General features: G+C 38.5%; 1 protein-coding gene across 1 annotated transcript in view; it reads right to left on the bottom strand.

Moving 5' to 3' along the window:
- The window catches only part of LOC135224368 (protein toll-like), a 73,646-nt gene that overhangs the window by 9,601 nt on the left and 46,171 nt on the right, over positions 1-17,874 (bottom strand). The window contains exons 2-3 of the mRNA XM_064263314.1: positions 331-2,681; positions 24-177 (exon numbers count right to left, since the gene is read on the bottom strand). Of these exons, the coding sequence (XP_064119384.1) occupies positions 24-177; positions 331-2,601 (2,425 nt within the window). The 5' untranslated portion in view covers positions 2,602-2,681. The remainder of the gene's footprint in view (positions 1-23; positions 178-330; positions 2,682-17,874) is intronic.

The raw sequence follows: 17,874 nt of genomic DNA, 5'->3' as shown, positions 1-17,874 counted from the left end.
GGAAGTTGGAATGGCGCACTCACCAAGTATGGCAACCACCAGCAGGCAAACACTAACAGCTGTTATGCTGGCGATGACGAACGGCTGCTGTATGAGAGGGCACAGATCACCGTCGGACAAGCTGATGAGGACCTTGTTCGGAATGTTAGCACAACTCACATCATGGATGTCTAAAATCTGTTGATGAATAATACCACCTTAAGGATTTCGTCAAGAAGAAATACATCAAACCAAAATTAATATAATGTTAGATCTAAAAAAGTAATATATATGAAAGGGAAAGAAAACAATTCACATTCTAGAGTAAAGCAAAAGAAAAAAAAGTTATACCTTTCGATCAGGATCCCGCAAGAATTTGTGTAATTTTGCAGTGTTACAGTCGCACTTCCAGGGATTATTGCCAATACTCAACTGTACATCGGTCAAATTGAGGAATTCCATCATAGACGTTGTCAGGAATGAGATGTTATTCCCTCGCACATTGAGCACCTTCAGCTTTAGTGGCAGAAAGGTCTCATTAATAACGCTCAGCTTATTGTTTGGGATGGTCAAATTGACAAGACTTGTGTACCCTCTGCTTCCAAGTCCATCCAAGGAGGTAATGCTGTTGTTTCTTAAAATCAATGTGATTTCATAGTCATAATCTTTTGGTATATGTTCTTTCTTCAGGGAAGGCACGTTTTTGAGTCCTTGGTAAGAACAGTCAACGAAGAACATGTTGTCATGTGTACGTGTCATACATGTACAGTTGTCGACACATGTTTGTAATCTGCAGGTCAGAGAAGTTTCATCGATGGATGTAACATACGACTTTTCATTGAAGCGCTCAGGATTTGAGCAGGTGACAAATTTGTCATCCTGAACGGTCACCACAGTGTCATCTCCCAGCTTTCCCTGTGCCAGCATTGTAAACTTATAGAGTTCACAGTTACAAATAAGAGGATTTTCTGCAACGTATATTGAAATTTCCTTCTCTCCATCAGAGGAAAAATTCATGTGGTTCAAATTGATGACACTAATGCGGTTTCTTCTGAGGTCAATTTGCAACCTGTTAGATTTGAAGGTTAAGTCATTGTGATCTAAGTAACTTATACTATTGTTGTTAAGATCAAGAACTCCCAGTCTCTCAAATTCTGTGTTTAGTCCTAAGGGCATCTCAGTGATCTGGTTGTTTTTCAAATGGAGATTTTTTAACCCTGTCAAGTGAGCCAGTGGGAAATATTCTTGCACCGTGATAGTCTTGTTATCACGTGACTGTTCTATTCTAGAATAGGAGAAAGAAAGATTGTTGTTGCTGAGATCTAGTGAGGTCATTAGGGTAGAGTTCGGGAACATAGTTGGAAGAAGCGTGTTCAATCTGTTGTAGCTCAGGTAAAGCTCTGTAAGAGACTTGCAGTTTGAGAATATTTCATCTGGCAATTCACTCAGGGAGTTGTTTTGCAGGATCAACAAGTCAACAGAAACTAGATCATCAAAGATGCCTAATGGCAAGTCTTCCAAAACGTTGGATTGAAGGTCCAATACCTGTAGCTTTTCTAAGCCTTCAAATAATCCTGGGGAAAGGGACTTGATCCCATTTCTCTTTAACTTTAAATTTTCTAAATTTTTCAGGTTGCTGAATAGTTTTTCAGGCAACCGGGTTAACCCGTTGCTACCCATGTTCAGTCTCTTTAGGTTTACAGTCTCTTTGAAAATGTTTTCTGGTAGATCAGTTATTCTATTGTTTTCGAATTCCAGGACTTCTAGATTAGGGCACCCATGAAAGACTGTCTCGGGAAAGGCACCTAAATGGTTATTTGACATGTGAATTTTTCTGATCTCTTTCAGGCCTGAAAAGACATCTGGATCAAGTTCTAATATATCATTGTGTGTGAGTTCTAAAGACCATAACTTTGGAGAGTCTGACAGCAACTCAGGGTGCAACTGACTTATTCTGTTTTCCCACAAACTGATGTTTCTAAGATTGGTCAGTCCGGAAAACAGGCCAATTGGCAGACTAGAAATTCCATTGTTTTGTAGCTCTAGCTTGGTTAAGTTCCTTGTGTTCCGAAAGAGTGACTCCGGGAGGGTTTCTATTCGATTTTCAGTGAGCATTAAATGCCACAACTTCGGGGTACTGTCAAAGATATGTGCAGGTATGGACGTGAAACCGTTGTCCTTAAATTCCAGGATCTTTAGATTTGTTAACCCTTCCAGATGCCAATCCTGCAGCTTTTCATTATGTCTCTGCCCTATATTCACGAAGGCAAAGGTGGTCACATTCTCCGGAGTTATTCCTATCTCTCTGAACGTTTCACTGAAGGAAACATTAGGCGTAGGGCACCGGTAGAACTCAACATACTTGACGGTGGAGAAGTCACAATCAGAAATGTAAGAGAAATCTACTGACTGGACGTCATATTTGCACTGCAGATGAAACATACTCCTCGGCGATTCGCGAATATCTATGAGCTCGACGAAGTACCGATCAGGACTGAGGCTGCCTGGGCAGGTCAACCCGTTGGTTCCCCTCTCGCACTGTCCACATCCCAAGGAGTGGGCTGAGGGGACCGTCACCCACGCCCACAAGAAGAGGCGCCATGCCGACTCCCATGAAAACATCCTTCTCACTTGATCGCTGGCTGTCCGACGGACTGCTACCACCAAACTTATCAGAACTTGTACTTCATGTTTGGTATGGCCTGAAAACAGAGAAAACATGTAATTAACACAAAATAAACACTGAGAATTGTAGATTTTTCATGATTAATAGTTCAGGTGTTAAAAGTTTCCCTCCTCGCATGCAGATTACAAAGTTTAGACCAAGGAGGATATACCCCTTTTTGTTGTTTAAACTTGCAACAGGTCTTAGGAGTTTGGTGAGGCATGCAATGCGTCATGCTGAGTTCCAGTAAGATCTCTCTCTCTCTCTCTCTCTCTCTCTCTCTCTCTCTCTCTCTCTCTCTCTCTCTCTCATATCTGATACCCCAAGTTCGTTTCCCACTGCTGCCAGTGAGGAACCAGAAGAATTTCTTTCTGGTGATTAGAAATTAATTTCTCGATATAATGTGGTTCAGATCCCACAATAAGTTGTAGGTCTCGTGGCTGAGGAACCAATTGGTAGGATCCTAACCACATACAGAAAAATCTTATCCTTCGGGCCAGCCCTAAGAGAGCCGTTAATCAGCTCAGTGGTTTGGTTAAACTAACTTTCTCTCTCCTTGAGTAGTTTTATAAACTGGAATTATGAATCTCATCTTTTAAAAATGGAGGCCAATCTCGTAAATTTGTATTGCAAATATATTAATGTTATCAATCTATAGTAATAAAATCCGAGAGGGTCTTTGATCTCCCCCGAGTGACAATAGGGGAGACATGATACAGCCACCCACCCCTTGCAAACCGGTTGTCAGCCCCGGGGTGGGGGTTGGGTAGGTAGTGTGGATCGGGAGTTCCAGCGCGCCAACGAGCCCATCTAATAATAAAATTTAAGAAATGTATTCGAGAAACAATAGCAAAAAAGAAAGAAGAAAATAATTAACAATAAATAGGACATAAATATAACATGGCAAAACCAACCAAACAATATTTTACCATGTCTAGCAAATAACTTCAAATAAAGACGGCAGAACAGTACTTGGTCTAGGATTGAGCCCAACTAGATAGGAAATACAGGTAAATGATGGATATCAGCTGCGAGACAATAGTAGATTCACATCAACCGTGTATATGTCTGAAAGACGTATCCCTCAGGAGAGGTGGAACATACATCCTACCCTTGTGAACTCTCGAGAGAGACTGCAAGTTTCCACCCCTGTGACTGACTTATCAACAGCCAATCAGGAGCGTCATAAGGGACTGGCCTAGACATCAAATGCACGGTTGATGTGAATCGACTATAGCAGCAACAATGCTTCCTCCAGTGAAATACAGCATACTAAGCCATTTGAATTTGAGCCACTTTGCATGGCGTTAGTTCTACACGTATCCTGGCGCGTCAGATTTTAGGCTCCGGTGAAAAACTTTCTGAAAGAATGAGATATCGAGTCTTATAACTTGGTGAAAAGAGTTATGTACTGGCAGGAATGGAAGAAACATCGAACCTTTAGTTTTACTATTTAAATGGAAGAAACTCGAGCTACGCCTAGGTTGAACCTCTCTACATAGCAAAGTACCCACGGTCTTGACTATACTCGGTTTTTTTCCATCTGTCCACCCGCCTGTGGTGTTTGTGTATGGTAACACTGCGTCCCGGGCTTTAGATCTAAGTATCTAAAGCTTCCTCCAAGCTTTAGATAGTTACATTCAGCTTACATTCAACAATAGTAATAATATTCTATTTCGAATATTAACGGTGTAATTCGCATACAGTAAATTATTAAAACACTTTTCAGTTGCAAATGTACACCCAGATATCCTTTTATTTACATATAACTTACACATGGCGTAACTATCTAAAGCTCGGGACGCAGTGTTACCATACGCAAACACCACCGGCGGGTGGACAGATGAAAAAAAAAAAAAAAAAAAACAGAGTATAGGTTATATACCTAGACCGTGAGCCTACCAACCCGATTCTTCGTTAAACCTTAAGCGTCATCTCAAATTGACGTTTCGATCCCTGGAACGTCATAAAAGATTAGATAAATCGCACCGCACTTCACAGTGAATGCACTGATGAATGACCTCGAAATGAGTGTATGGACAATACAAGTCCCATAATGGAAGGAACAATGAAGAAATCACTGTAATGATGATGAAATACATCGAACCTTTAGTTTTACTATTTAAAACTAACAACTGTCTACACATTTTCTTTGCCTTTCAGGAATAAATGAAGTAAATCAATACACGAATGTACAGATGAAGGTGTCTATTACACATCTAAAAGTGAATAAACAGATAAAGATCACCATTACACATCTAAAAATGAAGTGCAGTTCCATCTTCCGGACAATTTAACTATATATCAGGAACGCAATTTGAATACTGGTCTGGAATAGCATCTTGGCAATGCTATCACTAACAGTATAGGACACCTATCGCCAGCAGACGAGGTTCCAAAGATTGCCTTTCTCAAGAATTTTTGTTACAATATTGCATTTAGCTACGGCATCTGCCAACTCAGACTCTTTCTCTTATGAGGTTCCTGAAAATAGCAAGAGGAGACTAGAAAGGAGTTATGAAGCATCAGAAACATCTACAACCAAAGGATTGCCCCCGACAGTTCCCTTTGGGGCAGGGAGACCACCCCTGTGCTTGTGTTCGCGTAGAAGAGGGCGCCACTCCTCCAAACAGCTAGATTCCTCCCAAGCTCTGGTGGCAAGGGAAATTCCCGCATATTCTCCAACGTCTTTGAATTAGACAGACGGGGCAGAAATGTCTTGGGCAATGATGGGCACCACCATAATGGGAATAGAAAGGATGACGATGAAAATCATAAGACAAAATACTCTGTTGAGTTGAGTTGAGTTGAATATGGAATTTAGGCCAAAGGCCAAGCACTGGGACCTATGAGGTCATTCAGCGCTGAAATGGAAATTGACAGTAAAAGGTTATAAAGGTGTAACAGGAGGAAAACTTCGCAGTTGCTATGAATCATGCATTAGTAAAGTAATGCCTACAGTATACCGCATGAGGTCCACTGACGGCACTAACCCACTACGGAGAAAATACTCTGTTATTAGGATTAAAAAAAAAAAAAGTCCTGGAACTGAAACATTGAAAATGGAAGCACCATTCTACAAGAAATTCTGAATGGAAATGAAAATGAAAAATAGCTGTGAATATTAAGCAAGAAAATATAAAAAGGCAGTCTAATACTGCAATGCTGATTCCAGTACAACGTTACAAAGAGCAATGTCTCTCAGCTAATCAGCATCTTGTTACTACTCTGGTAATCATTACAGTGTTCCTCGTTATGTGAGGAACCTGCTAGTATACCTCTGTTCTAGATGCCTATTGCAAAATAACAGTTGATAAATTATTAAAATTATCAGCAACCCAAAAGGACGATATATATAGAAGCGTAATTATAAAAAGAAACTGATACAACCAAATAAATAAATCAGCAACACACAAGGATGAAACATCAACTGCAATTATACAGAAAAACTGGTAGAGCCCAAGTTAAAATCTGTCTGTAATTTGTGGAAAAAAAACCATCTTTAATAAATATGAAAATACAGGTGAAATCAATCGTAACTTCCCTTATAGGTTTTTTGTTTTTGTTTGTTTGTTTGTATGATGTTTTTACGTTGCATGGAACCAGTGGTTATTCAGCAACGGGACCAACGGCTTTACGTGACTTCCGAACCACATCGAGAGTAAACTTCTATCGCCAGAAATACACATCTCTCACTCCTCAATGGAATGTCCGAGAATCGAATTCGCAGCCACCGAAGTGGTACACCAACACCATACCAACCACGCCACTGAGGCGCTTGTTCTAGATGCCTATTGCAAAATAACAGTTGATGAATTATTAAATTAATCAGCAACACAAAAGGAGGAACTATATAGAAGTGTAAATATAGAAAGAAACTGATAGAGCCAAATAAATAAATCAGTAACACACAAGGAAACAAGTGTAATTATAAAGAAAAACTGGTAGAACCCTAGTTAAAATGTGTCTGTAATTTGTGGGAAAAAAACCAACTTTAATAAATATGAAAATAGAGGTGAAATCAATCGTAACTTCCCTTATAGGTTTTTTGTTTTTGTTTGTTTGTTTGTATGGTGTTTTTACGTTGCATGGAACCAGTGGTTATTCAGCAACGGGACCAACGGCTTTACGTGACTTCCGAACCACGTCGAGAGTGAACTTCTATCACCAGAAATACACATGTCTCACTCCTCAATGGAATGGCCGAGAATCGAACCCGCGACCACCGTGGTGAGAAGCAAACACCAAACCAACCACGCCACTGAGGCGCTCCCCTTAAAGTTCTGCGAAAGGATATATTTACCAACCACATCCAGAAACGTTTGAGGGAACATTGTTCTTGAGATTCTCTATAGCTCTTTTTCGTCGTTTCTTCCTAGTGGCGCCCTTCCTCTGAAAATACTCATCCCCATCCCAGAACATCACAAGAGAATAACCACTTAAAAGACTCTTACTCCTCGAACACCCCTCTTTTGGACAGACAATTCGGTCCTGGCCTGACAGGAAAGCCGTGTTATTATTTTAGGGCAGAATCTGGATTCTGTGTTCCACGTGTGCCGGACAGGATGGATGAAAATGCACGGTTCTGCAGTGAAGCATGAAAGGTACACTTGAAGGACAGAAGGAGATCTCAACATGCGAGGTTGCAGGAATCAAAATGCAATTTTTTTCTTCTTAGGCAGAGGTCGTATTTTCCTTCATTTCGACAAAAACTAGTTAATATGCGAAGTGCACAGCGTTGCAAAAGCTGATATTTCCGATTTTTCCTTTGAACAGAACCTTTCTTTTACCCTTTGATAACATCCAAGGGCACACGTGTAACAAGCTAAGATTTAAATTTCTGGGTCCTGCAACGAAAGAATCAAGAACCACCTAGCAAGGTCAGCGCAGGAAACAACCGGCTCCTCTACCCCCCCCCCCCTTTTTATGAGGTTCAATTATAATAAAAGTATGTGTGTGAACAAAATGCCCTTCGCGCTCTTGCCCTGGTGCTAAAATGATGTTACCACCGCCGACGCAACCAATCAGCAAGACGCAAAATCCCAGTATGTTCCAAATGTACAATACTTGCGAGTTCATACACTGACGCAGCAGTTCGAAATGCGTATAAGTGTTTAATCATGTTTTTGAACTACTATGCTAATAGGAATTCACTATGTTATTTTCTAAATCGTTTCGCTTCACCTCTTATCCAAATTAATCTTACCCGGATTATCATATTAAAGAGATGCTGCGTCACGCATTTTTCCATCGTTTCTGGACATATGCGAAGATGACACGTCATTTCGAATTGTGCAATTCAGCCTAACCTTGGACAATGAAGTTACGCGTGGGAAAAAAAACTGAGCAAATATATGAGTGTTATGGTTATCAAGATGCGCAAGATCAGGGTTAATTAGCTGAACCTAGTTCCTCATTGGACGTGTGGGTTCCGTACTCGATTATCAATCTGGTAGCCAGAGTTCGCTTCCTGCGGCCGCCAGTGTGGAATCAGAGGAATTTATTTCTGGTGATTAGAAATTCATTTCTCGATATAATGTGCTTCGGATCCCACAATAAGCAGTAGGTCCCGTAGCTAAGGAACCAATTGGTTCCCAGCCACGCAAAAAAAATCTAATCCTTCGGGCCAGCCCTTTATAGGAGAGCTGTTCATCAAGCTCAGTAGTCTGGTTAAATTAAGATATACTAATAAATTAGCAGAACCTCACATTAAAACAACAACAACAACAGTAATAATAATAACAATACAGCCATATAGTTCTATTAATCGACAAAATTCTGAGTGCCAACATCGACTTGAATATCAATTCATTACTGGAGCGATGAAAGCAGTAGTAACAGGAGGGGAAAAAATAAAAGCAATAGTATCTAAACTTAAAAGGTTATGCCCAGTAATGTTTATGTAAACAAATCCTTAAATGTCAAAAGGTTTAACGACTACGTTTTTGGAGCACGTTATAAGAAGACCTTGAACCTTGACCTTCAAATACCACCAGAGACCGTGAAAGTCTCCAAAACATTTCCACAAGAAACATTTAGACCTGTCAAGAGCTGCCTCAAATTTGGCTTTATAACGGTTTTCACGTAAAGCCTTCAGTTTATACTTTAAATATAAATCATCACATTGTTCGATGTTGAAAATTGTGAATTCATTCCGTCCGGCGAAGTTGCTATTATTATTATTATTATTATTATTGTTAAAAATGCACAGTTATATACTAAAATATATTTCTGTGTAAAAAACAAAGACTTTCGAACAACTGTACGGTGTCCCTCATCAGTGTAGACATTAAAATGACATTTTAACGTCTACACTGATGAGGCGAGTCTTTGTTTTTTACATAGAAATATATTTTAGTTTATAACTGTGGATTTTTAACTATTATTATTATTATTATTATTATTATTATTATTATTATTATTATTATTATTATTATTATTATTCGGAAGATGACCTCTATTCTTATGGAACAAGCTCACACGGACGAACCACTGACTTGAAATTCAAGCTTCTGAAAAATATGATGTTCATTTGAAAGAAGTAACAGGGGGTAAGTGGAAGTACAGAGAGAGAAGATCATTCATTAATAAGAAAAAATAATCTAACAAATAAATATATCTAAATGTAAACAAGTTATTAAAATAAAAGTTATTAACGCAAAAGAATTGTTAGATGACAATTTAACATTAGTCCAACATCAAAAAACGCTGGTTTGTTCACAGTATCTCATAATAGATGGATTTCGATAACGTTTCTTGGATGGGTGGGCTATGAGACAAAAAAATTACATATATACTATATATATATATATATATATATATATATATATATATATATATATATATATATATATATGGGGATTCATGATTACTTTCTTGAGATGGCGGGGGTTTGCGTCTTCTTGGAACTTTTCAGCTTAATTGTGTAACTTTCAGACAGATATAATACACTTTTTTTTCAATAGGCGTAACTGAATTTTCTCAACAGATTTTGTGTTATTTATTCCTATTAAATGTTTCAATACAAAGTTGCATCAAAGTCTTGGAAGCTGAAAGAAATTGAACGAGTGTGAACACAGGATTAATACCTTCATAACCAAGTTTAGAGAATTTACCTTCATTAATTCATTTTCATTCATAGTATATTAGAGTATAATAAGAGGATCGACAAAGGTAGTTGAAATATCGAAGAAAATACAGGAGGGAAGGCTTCGATGGTATGGACACCTGTTACGAAGAGAGGAACATCATGTTAGAAGACATACGATGGAAATGGAAGTGCGGGGTAGAAGGAAGAAGGGAAGACCAAGAAAGGGATGGCGTGATTGTGTAGGGGGAAGATCTGTTATGGAAAGGTATTAACGAGAACGATGCACAGGACAGAAATCGATGGAGACGACTCATTCACAACGGCGACCCCATAGAAAAATGGGTTAAAACTGGGAAGAAGAAGAAGAAGAAGAAGAATTCATTTCCACTCATTCACTCAAGGATTTTCGAGCTCATTATGACCCACTGTCACTCAGACAGGGCTCCAAGAACTGTTGCAAGTCTCTGTATATATACTGTAAGTGTGCATACGGATCTGGCGTATGCTACCTAACGTTCCCTCGATCGGGGCTTACAGCTTCGACCATCTCTGATATCAGTAAAATCAAGTCATTCACATATACTTAATGCACCCACGCACACAAACCCATACCATATTTAGTATATTATGGTAATGTTATGTATGTAATGTAATATATTATATATAGATATATATAATATATATATATATAATGATAATAATATATATATATATATAAATATATATATATATATATAATATATATATACACATATATTTGCGAGTGTTCCATCTGAGACCAATTTCTCTTTGAACCAGTAACTCAAGAGGCGGAACAAATATCTTGAATTTACACATATCTCACAAAGCTAATTATCCTGCTATCACCACTCCCTCTCTCCCTCCCCTTATTGAGAAAAACACATTTCCCATAAAATGATCAACATGGGAGAAGCATTTTTGTAATGACAATTTTATCGTCCATATACTAAATCATTCATATAAAACAGCCGGACAACGCAATGAGTTACTATCAATTAGAATTCTACCTGGAGCCAACACATTAAAAAACAATAGTTACTCTCTCTCTCTCTCAATTAGAAACCCACATTGAGCCAACACAAAAAGAATCTCTCTCTCTCTCTCTCTCTCTCTCTCTCTCTCTCTCTCTCTCTCTCTCTCTCTCTCTCTCTCGGGAAACCCGCTCGTAGGAGGGGAACCATCCTAAAGATAATTCCCTCATCGAGAAACAATACTGAAAATCAGCAGTTATCACTGCGGTTCTCCTCAAATAACAGCACTAGCGGTGTTATATTGTACTTATTCCGAAATCGTGGACTTGAGGAGCGAGTTTTTGACGCATCACTCGGGTTGAAGGCAAAGCGTCGGCAATGGGGGCCAATAAGACACACCAAAAGAGAAGGAGAGTGAAGGTAATTCGTATAATCCCTTAAGATGACTTTAAAATTACATGCGATGATCCCAGCAATTGAGTTTCATCCTTCCCAGTAACGGGAACATACTCACTTAACGCAACTCCCAAGCGTACGATTTACCCTCGGTGCTTTGAAAGAAAACACACAAAATGAGAATTACGAATCTCAGACAAGTAACATGCCTGGATAAAAAGAGATTGGGGAGGGTTAAGTGTTGGTTTCACAGCCTTCCAACGCACAAGAAAGTTATTAGAACCTGCTACAATTCTCAACAGTGGCAAAGGGTTAAAATAATGCACCGAAAGCAACACAAATAGTACTGGAATACAAGCACATGAATTTTAATTCTTAAAGCACGAAGCAAACCCCTCCCCCACTCCTAGAAGCACAGACACATTCACTCACTCACACGCGTAGTGTGTAAGTAATCACATCCATCGACGAACTTCCAAAGTCTGATCTACAGCAAAAGACTGAGAGAAGTGCAGAGATTTCTAAAATAAAACTATTTGCAACATTTACATAATTATAAAATATCAAAACTAACAAGATATGAGTTACATATACCCAAAATTTTAAGTGATATTTTTCGATCCAAACTAATAACAAAAAAACGTGCGAGAGAGAGAGAGAGAGAGAGAGAGAGAGAGAGAGAGAGAGAGAGAGAGAGAGAGAGGGGAATACTCTTCATCGACTCGACGACTAGGATTAAAATGCCTACGGGTGCAGAGAGAGAGAGAGAGGTTTGGATCTTCCAAGAATTTTTAACATCTTGCAATCTACTTCTCGGTAACTGGCCGAAATAGTTTGGAAATTAACAGAATAATAGCCTCACCACCAGATCGGTCGAGATCTAAAGACACTGAATGAGCGCGCGCACACTTCATATCATACATGTGTGTGTGAATATATGTTTATATGTATATATATATATATATATATATATATATATATATATATATATATATATATATATGTGTGTGTGTGTGTGTGTGTGTGTGTGGGTGTGTGTGAATGTATCATAAATATGTATGTATATATGTATATGTATAGTATATAAATATTGGATAAACATTTTTATGAAGTTTCTGATACGCAAACTAAGTTTCATTTATCACTTCACAAACTTCCCCAAACTTTCCGGTAATTTTTGCATACAATACATCATTTACAGTCTGTGTACGCGCATATCCTCTCCCAAAAATTTAACAACAAACATTATGTATGCAGTATTCGTACGTATAATTAGAAACATACCTCAATGCACGTACGAAGACAGCGCACAAAGTGTATTTAAGGAGAATACGAAGCTTTCAAAAATACTGTTATTACTTGCAATCATCTCCACACTTCTGTTCACCTTCAGTAGTTCACTGTCATTCTAAAACCAATGGAAATTTTCCTAGTCTTGAACACCTCTCTCTCTCTCTCTCTCTCCTCTCTCTCTCTCTCTCTCTATTCTGCAAACAGCCGCAGTGTGGAAGAGTTCAAAAGAAAGTTAGACAAGATCATTAGAACACTGTAAAAGATTTGTAAAACCTGCTCCTGGAGATAAGAGCGCGCACGATGTCTCCTTAGATGGACTAATAAGTCTTTGAGACATCCTAATCCTTGTAACTCTCTCTCTCTCTCTCTCTCTCTCTCTCTCTTTCCCCTACCAACTTCTTCCGAGCGAACGCCTCGTCCTTGAAATCATCTTTGAGTTGATCCATCCCTTTTGCCGAAACACCTCGATCGCTTCACTGACGCCATTAAGAGCGGCGAGTGTGGGGAAGTGATGGGGATGTTGGAGGGGTGATGGGGATGCTGGAGGGGAAGTGATGGGGATGCTGGAGGGGAAGTGATGGGGATGCTGGAGGGGAAGTGATGGGGATGCTGGAGGGAAGGGTGCGGGAGTGGGGAGGGAGACGTTAGAAGAATCTCACCTGAGCAAAGAGGTTCAATCCGGCCCCGACAAGCACAAAATTTCCGTCTGGTGACTTTTTTTATTTTTTTACTCGTTTAGTCTCTTGCTTTTATAGGAGGAAACTCTTTCTTTTTATTTCATTTTACTTTTTATTACATCGTTAAACTTACACTGAAGGTTGCTCGAGGAGTTGGAGTCTTTCGTTGCAGTTGAGCTGTAATGGTGAGAGATACATTAAAAGACGATAATCACTTTCGTCTGTATTATCCGAATTCCGTCAATTTAAATCACCCGTTTCGGTGTTTTAGTACTATTTTCTTTCTTTAAGTACTACTTTCGGTCTTTTCTCACCAATTTCTCTTTATTTATTTATTTATTTATTTATTTATTTATTTTATTTTTTTTTTTTTTTTGCTGATTTTGGCCGATTTCAGGGCAAAATTGTACTTAATCAGTTCAAAGTTAAGTTTTTGTTCTAATTCTGAAACTGATTTTCACCCATGGGCATCTAGATGACTGTCAGTCATAAACCACACATGTATACCGTAATGTTAGAAAAGTGATGGGGAACTTCGTCTCCTATAAATGTGAATTCACTATGAAATACTACAGATAACAGCAAATCAAATACTTCTAAATATAATGTGTTATCCTGTGTGAAATAAAGAGAATGGAATAACTCCAAGTATTGGTTAATTCCATTTTGCTTCCTATATACATAAATAGTAATATTATATACAGACATACATATCCATATACATACATATGCATGTATGTATATATGTATGTACTATATGTAGTATATATAATATACATAGTAACTATATTTACAGACATACATATCCATATATATGTAAACATATATATATATATATACATATATGGAGCATACATATGTATGTATGTATGTATGTGTGTAGTATATATATATATATATATATATATATATATATAGAGAGAGAGAGAGAGAGAGAGAGAGAGAGAGAGAGAGAGAGACTTATCTAACTTCTTCTCCACCTAGCATGTCGAACAGTTCGTCATTCAAGGTGATCTTCAAAATCCAGTGCAAGACTTTCTGAGGAGGAAACCGCTATTTCCAGGTAATGAACGATTTATGATTCTTACGAGAATAGTTAACTATATGGTTATACTAAAACCCTAAAGACTTTCAATCGTTCACTTAAGTGTTTCCGAAGGAGGAGTCTGCTTCAAGTGCTAACGGACCATACAGACAAACTAGAAAAACCGGCAGTGAGAGAGAGAGAGAGAGAGAGAGAGAGAGAGAGAGAGAGAGAGAGAGAGAGAGAGAGAGAGAGCAAAACAAAATACTCAAAGTAAAACAGCATACAAGACTGACCAAAAAAAAAAAAAAAAAAAAAAAAAAAAAAAAAAAAAAAAAAAAAAAAAAAAAAAAAAAAAGTCTGATGAAGTGACTGCTTCAGAGTAAAGGAATAAAACCCAGGTAAAAAAAATTGTTTCAACTGCAGTAAAAAAAATAAAAAAAATTGAAGAAAAAAATAAAATAAAAACCACTCAAGCTCTTGTTTTGGTTCGGCATCGCGACGGCTGCCTTCCTTTGTTTCAGAACAGGTGCAAGATTCGGTTCAAGTTTTTTTTTCCCTCCCTCTCTCTCTCTCTCTCTCTCTCTCTCTCTCTCTCTCTCTCTCTCTCTCTCTCTCTCTCTCTACCAACAATGCTTGAACACACTACCGCAAGCAGGGAAAGAAAAAGAAAACGGTTCGGAAAAAAGAAAACGAGTTGTTTACAGTCCTCGTTGCCAGATGCGGCTCGCACATTTTTCTTCCGTGCTCGTCGACAACATTCAATTCAGTGACACGTCTCTCATTCAATACTCTGACTGATATGTTGATTCGCGGCGAGGGATTGATTCGGTATAACATTAAAGTTAGGAGTGAACTTCAATCTTTTTAAGCAAAGAACCGCTTTTGAAAACAGGAAAACTGTGATCTGCAATTCTGGTACAGAGGACTGGTTTCAACCAGGTACAGCAGCAATGTTACTCTTGCTTTAATCAACAAAACCACTCAACAACAGTGTGTCTAACTTATGCCAGCAGAGAGTTTCTAACTCATGAGTGTGTGTGTGTGTGTGTTGAGAGAGAGAGAGAGAGAGAGAGAGAGAGAGAGAGAGAGAGAGAGAGAGAGAGAGAGAGAGGTACTCTGCACCCTGTTAAAAAATATTTATAAAATGACGAAAATTACCCATCGAAAACTAAGAGAGAGAGAAAGAGAGAGAGAGAGAGAGAGAGAGAGCAACAAACTTCACCAGAGCGCGACAACTACAACCTTGGAATAGATATTTCTCAATGGGTGGATGAACATTTTGTTAAAGTAGTAAAAAAAAACGCAGACTTCTCATCAGAAACAGTATCAATTAACCGTTAAAGGAATTGCAGTTATCTAAATGAAAGTGTAATTAATGTCTACGTACATTAGTCCAAATGAAATGCCAGACAGAGTTCTGGGTCAAATCGTACGGGGAAAATTAAATAAAATAAATAACACCGAATCAACATCTGGTCCCAAAACCTAACAGACTCTTCCTTTATTAATACCTCACCCTTCCACAGCATTCCACAGAAAGCCCTGGATAAAAAAGGATTTTGGGACAGAAACGAGAACATGCGAATAACGAGGGAGATAATACTCAGCTTCCGCCTTACTTGCGACGGTGGTAATTAAGTGTAAAGTTATTATACAGGAAAGTCACAGACCCTATTCTACAGAAAAAGTGTGTGAAAACAGGCTACACCATTTCCTTGAAAGCAAGAGGAGAGTGGAAGTTCAAAGTTCGCAGGAAAACATCTGTATGGAGAGTCATTTAATTCTGCTGTACTGAAGATTTACTTAGGCTTCACATGGGACATTCCCTACAAGCTCTTCTGCGGCCACTGAAAAGTAGACACACCAGATGTATGACGACAATGTTAAAGACAGCAAATTTTATTTGATATTTTACAGGGAAAGATAAAAACGGAAACTAACTCCTCGGCAAAAAATGTATAAATAAATAAAATTAAATAAATAAATAAATAAATAAATAAATAAATACAAATAAAAAAAATAAAAATAAAAAAAATACAACCAAGATGCCTGTGAACAAATTAATAGCGTCTCACGAAGTCATGCAAAATATTAAAACGAGTTTCGAAGATATCTTGATAACGGGCCAAGATTTGTGATGAAACGAAATCACCAGCAAAACTAGTTGTGGCCTGTTAATCTAATGAAAAATTACTGATCTACTGGATCCAGTCTAATTCGGCCCCTAGCTTTCGTTCCTTTTACTGTTCCTTCTTTCATATTCTCTTTCTTCAGCTTACTTTCCACCCTCTCCTAACACTTGATTCATTCAGTAACTGCAAGGTTTTCCTCCTGTTACATCTTTCAACCCTTTTACTGTCAATTTCCATTTCAGCACTGAATGACCTCATAGGTCCCAGTGCTAAGCCTTTGGCCTAGATTCCACATTCAACTCAACTACTCTATAGGAAACTAAATCGTCGCTGGCCATTATGCCTGAAAGATAATGGCATTTCCTAATCATGCTAATGATTAGGAAATAGAAGAAGACGAGTCGTCAGGGTTATACAGTGGACAGATAGATGATCCCCCCCCCCCAAACTCCCAAACTCTCCCCCACACCCCCCTTGTAAAATGAGTCACCTAACCATCAAGGTTAAGCGAAACACGAACGCAGAACACACGCACACAAAAAGCAGACACCTCGTGCACAGCTATGGTTAAAAGTGTCAACAAAGTAAGACAGGTTTGTGGACACACTCACAAAGAGAGAGAGAGAGAGAGAGAGAGAGAGAGAGAGAGAGAGAGCCATACCTACTCCCGTCGTAAATCATGATGACCAGATTCATATAATATGAATATATCTGCAAACTTGTTTTGAGAGAGAGAGAGAGAGATCAACGCGCACACCTATTTCCGCAATGCTGGGGTCATGTAAGTTCAAGTAGTCATATATCAGAGAACTTTTGAGAAGAGAGAGAGAGGAGGAGAGAGGAGAGAGAGAGAGAGAGAGAGAGAGAGTAAAAAATAAAAAGCCTAACATGTTTCAAAAGTAACGCTGAATCACTTCACTCAAAGTACAGTGACAGTGTCTGTAATATTTTATATGTATATATATGTATATATATCATATATATGTGTGTGTATGTATATATATATATATATATATATATATATATATATATATATATATATATATATATATATAAAGGAATCTTGAATAATCTATACTACAGGAAAACCACCCTTTTTTCCATTCTTTTTTTTTAAACAACCGCAGCTCTTTCGAAAATAGGACAAAAGCTAGAGGTGGCTCCTGATTCTGATGAACTGAAACTAACCAATACAATTTTTCCAAGTAATCGCATGGCTGAGTTTAAACTTACAAAACTGTGTGGGAGTAAGAAATAAGAGAAGAAAGCAGGTATATGCATAAGCACGGTAGGGGGAGGGGGAAGGGGGGTAGGGAGGATGGTGGATTTTTTTTTTCTTTTAAGCAGGAAAGAGGCAGTCCAGGAGCACGATATGAGGTAGTGGATTGGGATGGGGTTGGGGGGGGGGGAGAGGCAGTGACGGGTCCCTCAACCCCGTAGGGAAGGGGGGGGGGTGGACAGGTACCTGAAGACGCCAGTAGGAAACATGGATGGATGACCTTGATGGTGAATGAGTATGCAGTATACTATATCCATGCTGCCAACTCTTCAACTTACGAAGGAAGGGACTGCCTCCTTAAAGAACCCCCCCCAAAGGTAAGAATTTCCTTGGTTTTTAACAAC

The sequence above is a fragment of the Macrobrachium nipponense genome, chromosome 12 (assembly GCF_015104395.2).
Source record: "Macrobrachium nipponense isolate FS-2020 chromosome 12, ASM1510439v2, whole genome shotgun sequence".
Taxonomy (NCBI): Eukaryota; Metazoa; Arthropoda; class Malacostraca; order Decapoda; family Palaemonidae; genus Macrobrachium; species Macrobrachium nipponense.
The sequence above is the reverse complement of the archived record's forward strand: the minus strand, read 5'-3'. Positions and strand labels throughout refer to the sequence as shown.